Source organism: Leuciscus leuciscus (assembly GCF_965113295.1).
Source record: "Leuciscus leuciscus genome assembly, chromosome: 5".
NCBI classification, from domain to species: domain Eukaryota; kingdom Metazoa; phylum Chordata; class Actinopteri; order Cypriniformes; family Leuciscidae; genus Leuciscus; species Leuciscus leuciscus.
This window is the reverse complement of record NC_138729.1, coordinates 34,778,413-34,794,118: the sequence shown is the minus strand read 5'-3', so window position 1 is coordinate 34,794,118 and position 15,706 is coordinate 34,778,413. Positions and strand designations below refer to the sequence as shown.

Below are 15,706 nucleotides of genomic sequence, written 5' to 3'. Positions count from 1 at the left end.
AAAACTGTCAGAAGGAATATATGCCGTAGCTTTAGCAAAAGGTTACGTCTTCCTCGACTGAGGAGAAATTGATTTTATTTACACCTAATAGCCCTGCATGAACCGAGATGACACCTGCTTTATCGAGGAGCAGTCAGAGAGTGACGGGATCAAAGAGGGGCTTCTGAAGGTACTGTGATACTGTAATTCCTCTTGTGAGTCGGCTCAGCCTCGCAGTTGTAGAAGTGAGGCCTGATGCAATCTTCGTGACCGCAGTCGTAACGTTGAAGAGACTGAGATAATAATGGTTGTTGAAGTGTGGGATCTCTCCCAGGAAAGCGCTGACTCTCCCAACTCGCCGTGTCTTAATTGGTCCGTGGGGGCACCCTGTTTGCGCAAAGCGTGAGAGAAAGTCAGCAGTACACACACACACACACACACACGCGGGAAACTCAGCCACAGACAGCCCCAGTGCTGTTGGGCCATCATACTTTGAGTTTTTGTTTGTATTGAGATTTTTTACTCCACCTTAAATAGCTGATGTTGCAAATAGAGATGTTGGTCCAGGCCGTGGCTTTAATTAATCACAGCTTTTTTGAGGATTAAGAACGCTGGTTGGAGTGAATCTGTTTCCCTCCATAAATCCAACTGTCCATTATGTGAAACAATTAGCTCATTCAAACGCGAGATGCAGTTTAGGGTGCTGTCTAAATCGATAAACACTATTAAAAGCTAATCTTTGATTTTATGTTTGTTTATTTCTTTCATTTACTTTGTTTTGGCTACTTATACCCTTATACCCCCCCCCCCCCCCCCCCCCCCCCCCCCCCCTATGTTTGTCAAAGAATAAGGAGTGGGTGAGAGAGCAAACGCATCATGCCAAGTTCATGTATAGCACACATTAGTAACAGTTACATCACAATTTCATCACCATCTCCTTCTGTATTCATTGTTGTCTCTTTTCTTCATTCCCCTGCACGAGCGATCAAATCGTTTCAAGTTTCGATTACTTGCTGTAACTTTAAAATAAATAAATTATAATAAAAAAAATGATAAGACCCAATAGGAGTCATGTAGTATAAATCTCAGCAAAATTGCTATTGTTTCATTTCCCACTACAGCACCGTATCGTGGGAATCGGGATATCCTTTCAACAGGTTTCAAGAGGTTTGACGACCCCCCTCCCCCACACATAACCTATTTAGAATAGCTTGCCAACAAACGTGCAAGATAAAGATGTGTCTAATAACCCATGTTGCGTGGCATGAACTAACCGCAGTCATTTCACTGACTGTTCCTTCGGGAGCGCGAGGCAGCGTTAAAGTTGTTTGATTTTGAGAAAGTGTATTTGTCGCGCGCCTCCCTCCCGCGGGACGCCGCTGTGTTCGGGGTGCGTCTCGCATCTCAAACTAAACACGAGCCACTCAAGGACAAACTCAAGGAGTTATTTTGTTGCAATTTCCCCCGCCCTTGTGTATTATTACATTTTTGAATGGTTATTATTTACGTTTAGGCTATGTGAGTTTACATGTGTAAACACTGAAAGCTCTAGTGATGAGTGCGCGCGAGCGCAGCTCCTGTGTGAAGATGCTCGCTGGTTCTCATGGTTGGATTAGGTCGGTTGATCACGGCTTCAAAGTGGAGGGCTCTAGATTCCCAAGTGGCTCCTCTCAAATGTCTCCGAGTTGATCTTCGGCACCGGCTCAACAGTTGATCATGTCAGGCTCAGTCCCTAGTGATTTTAAGGCACAAACCTTCCCCTCTTGCTTTGATGGGAGACGACTTCTGCTGCTCTTTGAAACTCAAAAGATCTTATAGGCTAGGTTTAATTAGTCTTTGTAGGTTGTTTACACGTTACATTTTTGAACTAAAAGCGACGTCCTTATTTAAATTTGTTGTCTCCCTTTCTTTGCGTTTATTATGTTCGTTGAGATCGTTCCTTTTGCTTTTATGTTGCTTAATTTTAAAGTGAGATGAATTAGCATCAAGTGATAAATTAATTGGTGAGCCTCTGCTAGTGTAGACAGATGGCATCATTATAACGCTGATGACATTTGTAGTTGCATTTAACTGTTATGGTAATGAATGGGTGCGAGGCAGAGAGCAAAACAAGCTCAGGGCCCCGGGGCCTCAGCAGAACACAGAGGGGAACGCAGATCCAGCCCTTGCATCTGGAACATGAAAACGAGTTGACGAGACATGACGAGTTGCGCCCTCTACCGAGCACATTGGAAACAACAGACCACTTCGCCAGCGCTCTACTTGTTATTCTCCACGGACATTTTCCCTGAGAAATGCAATGGCAAGTGTTTTGAAAAAAAAAAAGAAGAAAAACAATCAAAGTAAAAACAAATACACACACGTTTGTTTTTCATTTATAAACTTTATTGTTTATACTGTGTCTGAGGGACTGTCTTGGGTATTTCCCTGTCCATTACCGTATACAGATGTAACTGATGTCTGGCTTAAGAAGTGTGTTCTGCGGCTACAGCGAATAGTCCGTACTGAACCCTCACTTTACTTGCAGTACATGACCCCCTGATGGATACATTTGTTTTGCCAGTTATGTTTTTTTTAGGCAAATATAGCACTGGTTATAGCATAATGGTTTGTGTCATGTGAATGATATAAACACTTTTAATAGAAAATATTTTGAGAAGATATTTTTCTCGTTTAGTTATAAATGCATGGATCAAGTCGATTATACCAGTATAATTATTGTGTTATGTTTTTTATCAGTGAACCTCATTTACATAATTTCTAAGGGGAGATTGGGGCTAGTTATCACACAGGGAAGTTGTCACAATGGTTAAACTCAATAACTATAACGTTTTGAGTTAAAAGTCCAATTACAAAATGTTGAAGAGTTTTCTCTTCAAACTTCTTTTTTTGTAATTTTTTTTTAGTTACGGCTGTTTTGTTAACAAGTAAAAAAACAAAACAAAAAACAATGGGATACATTCAGGTAAACGTCTGTACATTGCAAAGCACAATTTTATATTTTTACAATATATATTTGTTGTTCAAAACAGTGTTTTTCTTTATTTTTTGTATGCTATCGTTTGCTTTTTTCATGTTCATGTTTTCATTAATTGTTTTGGGTTACACTTTATTTTAGTGTCATTGTTACATATGTCATTGTTACAAATTATGCATTATTACTCGCAACTAACCCTAAACCAAACCAAACCCTAATCCTAACCCTATAGTAAGTACATGTAGTTACTTAATAGTACTTAAATGTATAATTACAGTGTAACAATGGCATTAAAATAAAGCTTAACCTTGTTATGTAACAATTGTTTTGGTGTTTAAATTTCATCCCACTACTCATCCTTAATGAACTGCACTCAAAACTTTAAGGTACGTGTTTATACAAAATATATTTTTTTAAACGAACCAACCCTGAGAAATATTCACTGGAGTAAAAGGTGTGACAACTAGCCCTGCTCAATGTGATAACAAGAAAACATAGTTTGTTAGACTTTTATTTGCCTTAGAGTATATCATACTTATGTCAAAACATTTATTTTTTTAATTTTTAGAAATACATTGTTAGTGCTATAACACTGAAATATCAAAAGTTCACACTGTTTTTCTCATTGACTTAGAAGATGTCCAAGAGGATATCAATAATCTGAATAGCACAATACACAATATATCTGATTATAAATCATAGTGGCACATCCATACATTTTTAAAACCCTGAAATAAAAGATGTGCAAATCAGAGTACACATATCAACACGGGTGAAGCTTTGGCAAGACAAAACCTGTTGGTACAAACGTACCAAGACCTTCAAAACAAAAGTGTTTACTGCAATGGTCCCCCACCAAATAATCTCGCATAATAAAGTTACAAATCAGGCAGCAGGCATATAGTTTTTAGTTACATGTCTGAGCACCTGAGCCATTTGTTTAAGAATCTTTGCAGCAAAAAAGTTATATAATTATATATTATACAGATAAAGACAACATATGAAATATCTTTTAAAGCAATTAAAAATATGAATTCTGCCTCCCCACCTAAAAAGATATTATGAAAGCAATCAATGCTATTAATTTGAATCTCATTGTAATCATGTAACTGCGCCTAAATAACTAAAAGTGAAGATAAGTGTTGGTAATACACCGACGTATATACATCTGAAGACTTGGCACCATAAAACTATAGAGATATTAAATAAAAGTACTGAGCATATGATTGATTTGAAATGCCATAAAATACTGTAAGCTCTGTAACTGTCTCTGTATTACAATAATACAGAGATAAACTAACTATCTCTCTCTCTCTCTATCATATATATATATATATATATATTTCAGCTTCTCTTTTTAGTAACATACATTTTGAGCATTAGTTGCACAATAATATGTCGTCGTCATCAGGCCAGCCTGAATTCAGTTCTTCCCTAGTCATGATGACAAAGAAGTCAGTCAGTGCTGGCTGAAGTTTTTGACACAATTCTGCATATGTTACACGTCCTGGTAAATCTCAGATCACTGCAGGCAGAATTGCATCCGCTCTTCCTCAGGTCATAAACTGCGTGTAGCCCTCGGCACCCGTTACTATGACGTCCATCCAAATTCGCATGGCCTCTGGGGACGGTGCCACCATGAAATAAAGTCGATCATGAGTCTTCACGCAGAAGGTTAGCGAAGGATTTGGACTCTGTAAGGACAGAAAAAAGACACAGTATGCATTAAAGTGTGAGAAGATGGAGAACAGCAGGGCAGGGAAAAAAGGCATGTCGCTGAAGTGAAAAAAAGAAAGCATGACGAAATGTACATGAACATGAAACCGCCTTTGATCTCTTTGCCTTCTGCTGTAAGAAATTCTCTTTATGAAAAGACGCCTGTCTGTTTAAACTTTCACTGTGTGCTCAAAGTTGGTGCTGTAGTGTGAGCAGTATGGAGCTTGATTTGTTGATGGTAAACAGGAGGTGTTGAAAAAGCACGGCATCAGTTCACTCATTACCTTAGTTGCGCTGCGCAGGTGATCGTAATACACCTCCTCTATGGCTTGGAAGTAGATGACACCCTTCAGTTTGGTCTCGTGTTTATCTGAGTACAAACCAAAAGGGAAAAAATTAAGGAAAATAACAACGCTATGTATCGATTTTTTTTTTATGAAATTATTCTACAGATCAGGTTTATTATTTATTAAGAAGAGATTGCATTTTGATTATACAAAGTGTCTGTTGTGATTTGTTTTAAATGTCAGAAATAACTTAGATATTGGAATAAAAAAGTGCTTTTCCACAGGGATTAAACAAGCACATAAAGTAGAAATGAATTGTAGCGCACAGAGCGATTCACCTAAAAGCATTGTCCGTCTCAATTTAACACAGTCTGCCACCCACTGCAAACACTTCCTCTGACAGACTTTCCTTTTCGCTACTTAGCGCAAATTAACATCTCTCTTCGGATCGATTCTAATCTCGTAGATGGTTTGAAACCACTGTTTTAAGCTTGTCAGCCTCCAGTGAGCCCCCTCGCATCATTGTTGACGATTAAGATTGACTACTTTCCCTTTTGAACGGTTTCATTTGATTTATTTATGTTTTTATTTTTTGGCTCGTCTCTGTTCCTTACACAAATCTGCTTAGTAATGGGATAAATTGTTTTTGTGCTTCATGTTTTTGAAGAGTTAAGTGCAGTATTGTTACTCAGAACTGAGCCAGGGGTAAATCTACACCCCCGTCCCTCACAAACGCTGGGCTAGAGAAAGTATTGCAGTTTATTTCATCATCATCATCACCACCATCATCATCATCACTACTAACATGGGGAGCGAGGGGGTGAAAAGGCTACATACGAGCAAAGCGTATGTGTGCGAGAGAGAGAGAGAGAACATCTAAAAGAAAGACAAGATGATCGGAAATTGAGCGAACAGAGATAAAACGGTTCACCAGAACTTTCCACTTTGTAAGTGCCGTCAAATTTTTTTTTCTTCATATTTCTTCACTTTTTCCACCTTATGTATTTTGACTTGTACTAAGCAACACCAGAAAGAGTATGTGCTCTCTTTTACACTTAAATCCCTTTCTATATTAATTTGTCAAGAAATAAATTGAGATTTATAAATATATACAGTACGCTTTTTGAAAAATGTCTCAAAATTATTTAAACTGTATTGTGAATTGAAAAAAGTAAAATCCAAAATTGGTCACAAAAAAACACAAAATAAATGTGCTGACCATTTAATCAGGCGTAGATACAACAATTATCTTACCTATGTAATAAGAGAAGGTCCTTTTAAGCCGATCAAAGACAAACCAGCGTTTTTTCCAGGATTTGATCTTGCCGCCCATCTTCACAAGATGACCCTTGCACATTTTCTCTGTAACAATGACAAACGCACATGTGTCCACGCAGTGGCCTGATGACTCCACATGAGAACGCAGGTCAAACTCCTCTTTTCGAATAGGTAGGTAGCGCGTCATTGGCCGAGCCTGAAGAGGGCAGAGCTCAGATTAGCTGCTGTCTCAAATATTTCCATAAAAATTTACTTGTTCAGGTACACATAACAACAATACATTTCATGGAAATATAGCATTATAATTTGATATTGTGATCACTGTATTTAAGCAGGGAAAATGCACACAGTGGTGAAGATCACGGGTTGAATCCATTGTTTTGGTTGTGTCACTTATCTGTGTTTAAAACATCGCTGTCCTACTGCCCTGCCCTTCCTTGCCTCTGCTTTACACCCCCTCCTCTTCCTCCCATCTTATCTTCTTTCTGCTGTCTCCCTCTCACCATCTGTCTGCGTGTCTCCTCTCATCCACCTGCTGTGCGGAGCTGCTCTCTGTGCATTCATGCCTCCCGTCTGGCCCAGTCAAGCTGAGCAAGTGACCTCATAAAGACTTTTAAAGAGCAAATCCAAACATTCACTGACCTCAGAGCGGCACCGGTGAAGCGCACCGCTGTGTTCAGAGTTGTACACAGACATTGAAACTGTCTGTAAAAGTGAGAGCTGGCGCTACTCCACTGTGTATACATCCGTGTGTTTCAAACTCGGATTTATAACTAACCTGATGTTACATATTTATGTATGCACATTATATTATGCTAAACATGATTAGTTAAAGGGTTAGTTCTCCCAAAAATGAAAATTCTGTCATTAATTACTCACCCTCATGCTGTAAGACCTTCGTTCATCTTCAGAACACAAATTACAGAAAAAAAAAATCCAAAAGCCAAGATTTCTTTTAAGAAGACTTTTAATGATCTTTTCTTTTTTTTTTTTTTTTGATTGCTGGACAGTTACCCCTAGACTCATTTAAAAATGTTTATTGAATAATAATATAAATTAAATAATAAAGCATTATAATATATTAAAAAAAAATCACAATGGCTTTTTACACTCTTTATGTAAGAGGTGTATTCAAGAAATGTCTTAGTTTTAATTATATTTATGAATAACTTAAATGTGCCACATCACTGACCTATATTTACATTCACATATACATTATATATATATATATGTGTGTGTGTGTGTGTGTGTGTGTGTGTGTATGTATGCATGTATGTATGTATGTATGTATGTGTGTATGTATGATGAATGAATGAATGTATGAATGATATATATATATATATATATATATATATATATATATATATATATATATATACACACATATATACATACATACATATATATGAATGTACATGGTCTCTTGATCTATAAATCATTATGATTATTATTATTAATACTTATTCATGATTTATTAATGAAAGCCTTATTATTTAGTATTGTCCCTTTTATCTCACTGGGAAACGTGATGATTTTATGTCCGCCTAATAAAAGAGTGGGAGACTCTATAAATCTATTGCTGATCTGAGACCAATTCATTTAGGTATTCTCCAGATGCACTGACCTGAGAACACTGTTTCTCTCTCATCTTGACCTCTTCCTCCACAAGTCTCTGCCTGTGCGCGGTCTCATCCATCAGCCTCCTCTCTACCTCCTCTCGCCTCCTTCTCTCGGCCTCCAGAAGCTGCTTTCGTGCCTGCACTTCTCTCTCCTGATGAAAACAAGACAGACAGACAGATTAAGACACAGAGGGGCTTCAAATCCACTGCGAGAAGATTTAATAGGCAATAGGGAAAAATACATACAAATACATAAAATACACAGTGCGGAGTGACTGGGGATGCATGAAAAAATAATTCAGCAAGAGATTGTTTGAGTGAGTATTACTGTCTGAGAGCTTGTTAAGATCCAGCCTTTCATGTCTATCCCTCTTTCTAGGTAAGAAACAATCTTTAATGCAGTAATGCCAAAGGGACCAGGGGCTTCCTTTTTAAATTCATGAAAAAGATCTCTTTTATATGAGAGACAGGCTGAGGGATGGATTATATTTCACAGACAATTAAAGTTTAATGGTACTCACTCGACTCTCCACCAGTCTGGCTTTCTCCTGCTGGGCCTCCTTCAACATCTTCTCCATCTCCTCCAGCCTCAGTCCTGCCAGCCCATTGCTGCTAAGAGAGAAACACACGGTTACTGTTTATGTGGTGTTTCCAGTGGCAGAAGACGACATTGGGCCCAAATGCTCACTCTAGACAGATCATAGTTGCTTTAAATTAATGCTTCTAAATAAATATAAAAAAATACTTTAATAACAACAACAATAAAAATAGATAAAAATATATTATATTAAAATGATCGAATACGTCTACTGACAAATTATTATTATTATTAAAATAATATTTAAAACATTTTACTAATAATTTTACGCCAGTATATACGACTAAAAATGTTTTTAAGCTCACAAAGGCTGCATTTATTTGATTAGAAATACAGTAAAAACAGTAATTTTGTGCAATATGGTTATACCTTAAAATAGCTGTTTTCTATTTAAATATTCTCAACTCTGGCCCTCAAGGTCCACTTTCCTGCAGAGTTTAGCTAAAGAGTAATTTATTCCTGTGATGGCAAATTATTATAATCAATGTTGAAAACAGCTGTGCTGCTTAATATTTTTGTGGCATTACAGAATTAATTTGAAATAAAAAAAATTCTAAGAAATTAAGAGTATTTACTCTAATTTTTGGTCAATTTAATGCATCCTTCCTGAATAAAAGTTTTAGTTAAAAAACCTCAAACCCTGACCTAAAACTTTTGAATGGTAATGAATATTTTATTTTAAAGTAATATGACTTTTTATTTTCTAAACCTTCATAATGATGTTTTTTTTTAAACTCTTGTTCATGTCTTATCTTGCCTAGGTCCTAGACAACCAAGTTTTCGCCACTGGTTAAAAAAGAAAAAGTACATTATTTTGCTTGGTTAAAGAGGATGTGATTAAAAAAAAAAATCTATTTCACTTTTAAATGAGGACCTACATGCTTTTTGGTGGGCCTCTTTTACCATTTCAAAGGAAAAGGTTGATCGAGGGTGAGGTTGGCTGTAGGAGTTTAAATTAAAACTGCTGAAACATCTAACCGAAATGTAAGAATGCAAGGTCAAAGATTCTTGTCCAGACTATCGATGCTGAAAAGTAGGGCAACATCAAGAGAACGTCTATTCATGACTTCAACATCTGACTAAACACCTGAAGCTTCCCTGGCTCCAAGGAGCACATACTTTAAAATGACATTCTGTGCTTGTTCTGCCTCGGGACAAGACCAAACTTTGAAGATGAGAAGAATAGCATGTCTCTTTGTATGGACGTATGTGTTGTCATGGAAACAACCCAGGAACTATTCTGGGAGGAGGATGAAAAAACATTTATGGGGAAATTGGACAGCGTGACCCGTTGTCAGGGGAATGGAGGCAGAACGGAGGGTTCCCTTGACAACTGCATCTCACCTTTCAGGTGAACAGGCGGAGTTGTTGCCGGTAGATACGCTGGTCTCCACGCTGTCGGAGCTCTCCAAACTCAGAGTGTCATACGTTGACTCTCCTGCTGGGGGTGCTTGGTGGTGCAGAATGGAGTGGTGTACCATGGGGGGTCCTGAAGGTGGTGCCCCCCAGTGGCTGTGCTTAGGATCCGTAGGCCTGATTCTGGAATCATCACATGTATAGAGCCCTGGAGAAACACACCCAGAGCAGATCAATAAAAACACTTGCCTATACAGTATGTCTACAACCATCTTTAGGTTACATGTAGCTGTGTTAGCAAAACAACATTAAATTATTCAACACATGCTGTTTACAGTCTGATAACAGTGAGTGATGGACTACCTCTGCCCTGTAGATCTAATGGTCTCCTGGAGTCTAAGTCCAAATAAGCAGGAGATAGGTCTGGGAGACTCTGAAGATAAAACAGAAAAGATAAATAGAAAGTGATACATTTGAAAACAATACATGTGCAGTTATAATGGAGCTACAACAGGTTTTCAGTTGAGTCAGTCTTCATCTGTCTGTCCACGCCACATTGCACATTCTAATATTTTAAGGATTAAATACGCATCATACGCCACCCTTGTCTTTGAAGTAAGTGCACAACACCAAGGTTAATGTAGTCCAAATAATGTGTTTACACGCTGAATGAAGCTAAAGCCTGGCCCACACTAAAAGATTCTTATCAGATTTTCAAAATGTGACAGACCACAAACATGACGATAAAAAAAACAAAAAACAGTTTTGTTCCAATAGTGTGTGGATATAGCACACCACACACAAACAGATTCAAACAAACAGATTCCCGGCTGTGAACACGGGAAATATCGCAAAATTATTAGCAATGTTTTATGGGATTGTTGCTCTTTCCTTCTTTAAAGCTAATAATTACACTTATAATAATAATAATAATAATAATAATAATAATGCATTTTATTTAAGGCGCCTTTCAAACCACTCAAGGTCACCATACAACAAGTAGCAGCAATAACAATATTAAAACAGAAAATAACAGTAAAATAACAATGGCAATAAAAAAGTACTAGATTTGAGTGCACAAAGTAATCATGGAAGATAAGCAATTCTGAATATATGAGTTAAGTTTGACTTTAAACTGACCTAACAAGTCTGAATTACGGATGTTGACTGGGAGAGAATTCCAAAGACGAGGAGAAGCATGGCTAAAGGCCCTATGGCCCATGGTGGTTAGGCCAGCAGAAGGTGTATGGAGGAGACACAATGAAGAGGAACGGAGAGATCGAGAAGGGGTGTAGGGCTGTAAGAGATCTGAGAGGTAAGGTGGAGCGAGGATATGAAGAGATTTGTAAGTGAGGAGGAGAATTTTAAATTCAATCCGGAATTTGATAGGAAGCCAACGTAGCTGTTAGAGGAGTCCGGGTTATGATACGAGCTGCAGAATTCTGAATCAGCTAGAGTTTATGAAGAGATTTGTGTGATAAAAGAGAATTACAGTAATCAATGCGGGAGGTGACAAGCGAATGAACAAGAACTACGCGGAGTGAGAAAATTGACGGAGGTGAGCAATATTGCGGAGATGAAAATAACAAGACCATGTTATTAATGTGAGCTTCAAATGAAAGGGTGCTGTCGAAGATGACCCCCAAGTTCCTAACCTGGCGGGAAGGAGAAACGGAAGAACCGTCAATGGATAAAGAAAAACTGCAGGACCTAGAGAGAGTAGAATTAGTGCCAATAAGGAGTGCTTCAGTCTTACTGCCATTAAGTTTGAGGAAGTTGGCAGAAAACCAGACATTTATTTCATGAAGGCAGTTGGTAAGACAGGCAGGGGGGAGAATGGAATCAGGGTTTGTAGATATATAAAGCTGTGTATCATCAGCGTAACAGTGGAATTTAATACCGAATTTGGAAAAGATATTACGGAGTGGGAGAAGGTAGATTAGGAACAATAGGGTACCTAGGACAGAACCCAGGGGGACACCACAGCTAACAGAAGAAGGTTGGGAATTAACTTTTTTTTTGGTTTGAAAGGTATGAAGTGAACCAGGCAGAAGGACTACCAGTGATACCAATATCGGATAAACGGTTCAAGAGAATATTGTGTGAAATTGTGTCAAAAGCTGCACTCAAGTCAAGTAAAACAAGAATAGATAAGAACCCGCCATCAGCAGCCATCACTAGGGCAGTTTCCGTGCTATGCTTAGAACAAAACCCTGACTGAAAACACTCATACAAGTTATTATTACTAAGGTGAACATGAACCTGTACTGCCACTGCTTTTTCAAGAATGTTTTAAATAAATGTAAGATCTGAGATGGGACGGAAATTATCTAGATTGTTAGGGTCTGCACCAAGTTTCTGAAGAACTGGGCTTATGGCAGCTATTTTAAAAGATGATGTAACAATGCCGGAGCTAAGAGAAGTGTGAATTCTTATAAGAGAAGAAAGAGAAGGAAAACAGGCCTTTACCAAATGAAGGATCAAGTAAATGTGGAAGAATTAGATTTGTAAATTAATTGAGTAATTTCTTTTTCTTAGTATTTGAAAGAAAAAAGGAAGGAGAGGGGAAAATTAATTGAGACACTGTGTGGCGAACTACAGTACGGGGTAGCCAAAGAGGTCAATTGTTGGTGGATGGTAGTTATTTTGTCATTGAAGAAAGACATACATTTATCGCATTGAGTAGAGCAGTACAGGTGTGTGGGAAGTGTGTCAGGAGGTTTCAGAATACGATTTACAGTTGAGAACAGTGCTTTAGTATTACCATCTCCAGACTCAATTAAATTACTTGTTTTTTGTCCAATTATTCAATACTTCTTTGCTTCAAATCAAGGTTTGTAATGTGAATCACCTCGTAGCAGGTTGGTCTGGTTCATGGCTGGTTCATGGCTAATAACTCTTTTTAATTCGTTTTTTTTTTTTATCCCTATGGGAAAAATACTTCCACGGCTGCTGAAAAGGTGGATGAAAAATGTTGCATTATATATTTAAGCACTGCAAAAGTTGTCTAAAACAATTGTAGACTACATATTGTGGCCTCTTGCGTTATAAACCATCTTACTTTGGTGGGTGTGTTTCTGCCTGATGTGGTCATGGAAGGCAAGGGTGTAAAGGTGCCATTGGTCTGTCCCAGCTCTCCATCCTGCTTACAGATCTGACGACAAAACATCTTAGTGTTATTTATCCCTTCATCATTCATATCCTCCATCCATAATGACAACTATGGCAGCTTGCCCCCATAGCGAGGAAAAATACAACACCAAAGCAACCAGGCACCCGGCAATGTAGACGCTTTACATAAAAGTACTGCTTTTCATGTTATTTTATTCAACAAAATTAGTGGTTATTTCTGGATAGATTCAATCAAAAGGACAGAGAACTTAAGGACAGACAAAGGATGCAAGCAGAATAGAAGACAGACAAATGAAGAGAGTTTACCTGCATAGGTTTACGTGAGGAGAGACACTTAGCAGGCAGAGGGGGAGGACAGGCATGACTGGACTCCCCAGCTGCCATGATTTCCTGGTACCAGCGCTCTGAATCTAGCCTGGGGATTGAAGGCCTACTCCATGCAGGCTGGGTCTGAAGTGCAGTCCAGGTAAAGGGAGGATAGGTGGGTAAAAGAGGAAAAATTGATACAGGAAGAAAGGAAAGAAGAGACATGCACTGAAAGTATGAGGTGGTATTTAGATTAGAAAATGTAAAAAAAATGTCTCAAAACCAAAAGCTTGAAATCCCACTTTATTCAACTCAGATTTCAAATGAACAAGCCAGAGCTATGGTAAATACAATCATGAACACATCGACACCAGGAAAAAACACACACCTCAACAGGAAGTGACTGGGAGGAGCCACACTGGGATGTGTGGCTGGAGTGGACAGGATCAGCGACAATAGCTTGGAATGATTGGACGGAAGATGTGGGGGAGGGGTCAACTTTAGGCATCCCGAACAGCTGGTTTAACTGACTGACTGTCACATACTCCTTTATACAATCAGCCCATCACACACAAACACAAACATAAAATGTAACGTGGGCATTTTAGGTGTAGAAAAGCATAAAGCTAGCATAGCAGAGGCAGAGGATACAACAGCAACTAAGACACTAAGACAACTGGGAAGAAATGAAAAATAAAAGTTTTAAGAGAAGACAGCCAGTGCGTTATTCTGACAGCATCATAAAATAAAAGCCACAAACTAGAAATAAATGGCACTGGAAAGGGAAACAGGAGGTGGAAAGGCAAGGAAAAGATTCTGTCATGGATGAAAGAGTGAGTGGAGGAGTCATACCTCACGAGGTGTGTCTGATGTTACAGCCAGCGGTAGACAGAGAGCGTTAGGGAAAGCAGTCTGGGCGGGGATACATCCGTTCCCATACATCTTATATACATCAGAGAGTTTGAGGTACTCCTAAGCGCACACACACATCCATTCATCCGTACACACATCCACATCGGATATCAGTTCATATTTCAAACAACTCATGAAGAACTGCACCATAAATCTTCATGCACCCACTGGAAAAGGCACGCTTATGCCCAACACATCACAAACATGCCAAGCAACATCTCCAATATACACACATGCAGAATGTGTGGTACAGAATGTCAATGTCCGCCATCCCAGTACTACGATATATAACCACAGCAATCCTCAATGGTCTGAAAACCATTCATGCTGGATTGAGGCAGACAACACCCACAATGTTGTGCACAGTGAATTCTCACACAAAATGCTAATTATTTGCATTTCAGCAACTATAGCTGTTGCCAGTACAATTAATGAATGCTCAACAAACGAACATCACATACCCAACAACTCAAATAAAATCCTGCAAATATTCAAGGTATTGTCTAGAGGTCAAAGGTTTGGGGTCAGTGCGATTTTTTTAAAGAAATTATTTTTTAAAATTGATTTAGCAAGGACACATTCAGGTTCCAAAGTAACAGTAAATACTCTTACACAATGTAACAAAAGATTTATATTTCAAATAAATGATGTTCTTTTGAACATTCCATTTATCAAAGAATCCTGAAAAAAATGATCACAGTTTCCAAATATTATGCAGCACAAACGTTTTCATAGATAATAATAGGAAATGTTTCTTGAGCACCAAATTAACATTATCAGAAAGTTTAGCATTACCATCACACGAATACATTTTAAAACATATTAAAAAAGAAAAGAGTTATTTTTAATTTGTAATAATATTTCAAAATATTACTGTTATTTTTTATATTTACACCCGCACCTTGGTGAGAATAAGAGACTTTTTTCAAAAATATTTAAAAAATCTTGCCGTCCTCAAACTTTTGAACGGTACTGTAGGTTATGTTCATACACATCAGTAGGGTTGGGAACTGAGAACCGATTCCACTAACGGTTCTCACACATGCATTCTAACAGAATCATTAGTGGAACTGTTAAGAAACTGATATCATTCAATTCTATACAATTTCAATCCCTTCTCATCAGCCACACTGTAGTAACATGTTCATTATAAACGGCGAAATGACTGAGTAAGTGCCAATGACAATGTTTTTGTTAGTTTGTAAATCCCCCACAGCTGTCTTGGGGTAATGCTTTTACCTCCTGCTGCCTGTTAGAATATATCTGAGTGGTGGATCTTTGACAACAAGAAGAAGGGAGCAGAGAATTCTGGGAAGGGAGCTCATCAAAAAAGTCAGGTTCATTGATGTAAAGCACTTCCTGTTTTGAATATGAACACTGAAGTCAGAAAACACCACAAAGACAGTTTGTGCACAATGTTGTGCAAACCATGCCAAAGAACATTTTTATGACATTATTTGTCTTATATCAAACTTCTTCAGATTGCCTCTACATATTTTATGGCTGATCAAAGAGGCATCGATATAAAGCGTATCGCTGACGGCGA

General features: G+C 38.2%; 1 protein-coding gene and 1 long non-coding RNA gene across 11 annotated transcripts in view; one reads left to right on the top strand and one right to left on the bottom strand.

Moving 5' to 3' along the window:
- Nucleotides 1-2,542: 2,542 nt before the first annotated feature.
- The window catches only part of phldb1a (pleckstrin homology-like domain, family B, member 1a), a 48,195-nt gene continuing 35,031 nt past the window's right edge, over nucleotides 2,543-15,706 (bottom strand). For 5 of the 10 annotated variants that reach the window (XM_082169381.1, XM_082169380.1, XM_082169377.1 and 2 more), the window contains 12 exons: nucleotides 15,400-15,519; nucleotides 14,101-14,220; nucleotides 13,637-13,795; nucleotides 13,249-13,392; nucleotides 12,872-12,964; nucleotides 10,174-10,243; nucleotides 9,799-10,018; nucleotides 8,378-8,468; nucleotides 7,862-8,008; nucleotides 6,214-6,433; nucleotides 4,957-5,042; nucleotides 2,543-4,650 (listed from right to left, as the gene is read on the bottom strand). In XM_082169381.1, coding sequence (XP_082025507.1) covers nucleotides 4,510-4,650; nucleotides 4,957-5,042; nucleotides 6,214-6,433; nucleotides 7,862-8,008; nucleotides 8,378-8,468; nucleotides 9,799-10,018; nucleotides 10,174-10,243; nucleotides 12,872-12,964; nucleotides 13,249-13,392; nucleotides 13,637-13,795; nucleotides 14,101-14,220; nucleotides 15,400-15,519 — 1,611 coding nt within the window. In that variant the 3' untranslated portion in view covers nucleotides 2,543-4,509. The remainder of the gene's footprint in view (nucleotides 4,651-4,956; nucleotides 5,043-6,213; nucleotides 6,434-7,861; nucleotides 8,009-8,377; nucleotides 8,469-9,798; nucleotides 10,019-10,173; nucleotides 10,244-12,871; nucleotides 12,965-13,248; nucleotides 13,393-13,636; nucleotides 13,796-14,100; nucleotides 14,221-15,399; nucleotides 15,520-15,706) is intronic. The other 5 variants (XM_082169379.1, XM_082169382.1, XM_082169384.1 and 2 more) reach the window with 5 other exon arrangements.
- The window catches only part of LOC309498610, a 127,892-nt gene continuing 118,628 nt past the window's right edge, over nucleotides 6,443-15,706 (top strand). The window contains exon 1 of the long non-coding RNA XR_014205996.1: nucleotides 6,443-7,077. This is a non-coding gene — a long non-coding RNA (uncharacterized lncRNA). The remainder of the gene's footprint in view (nucleotides 7,078-15,706) is intronic.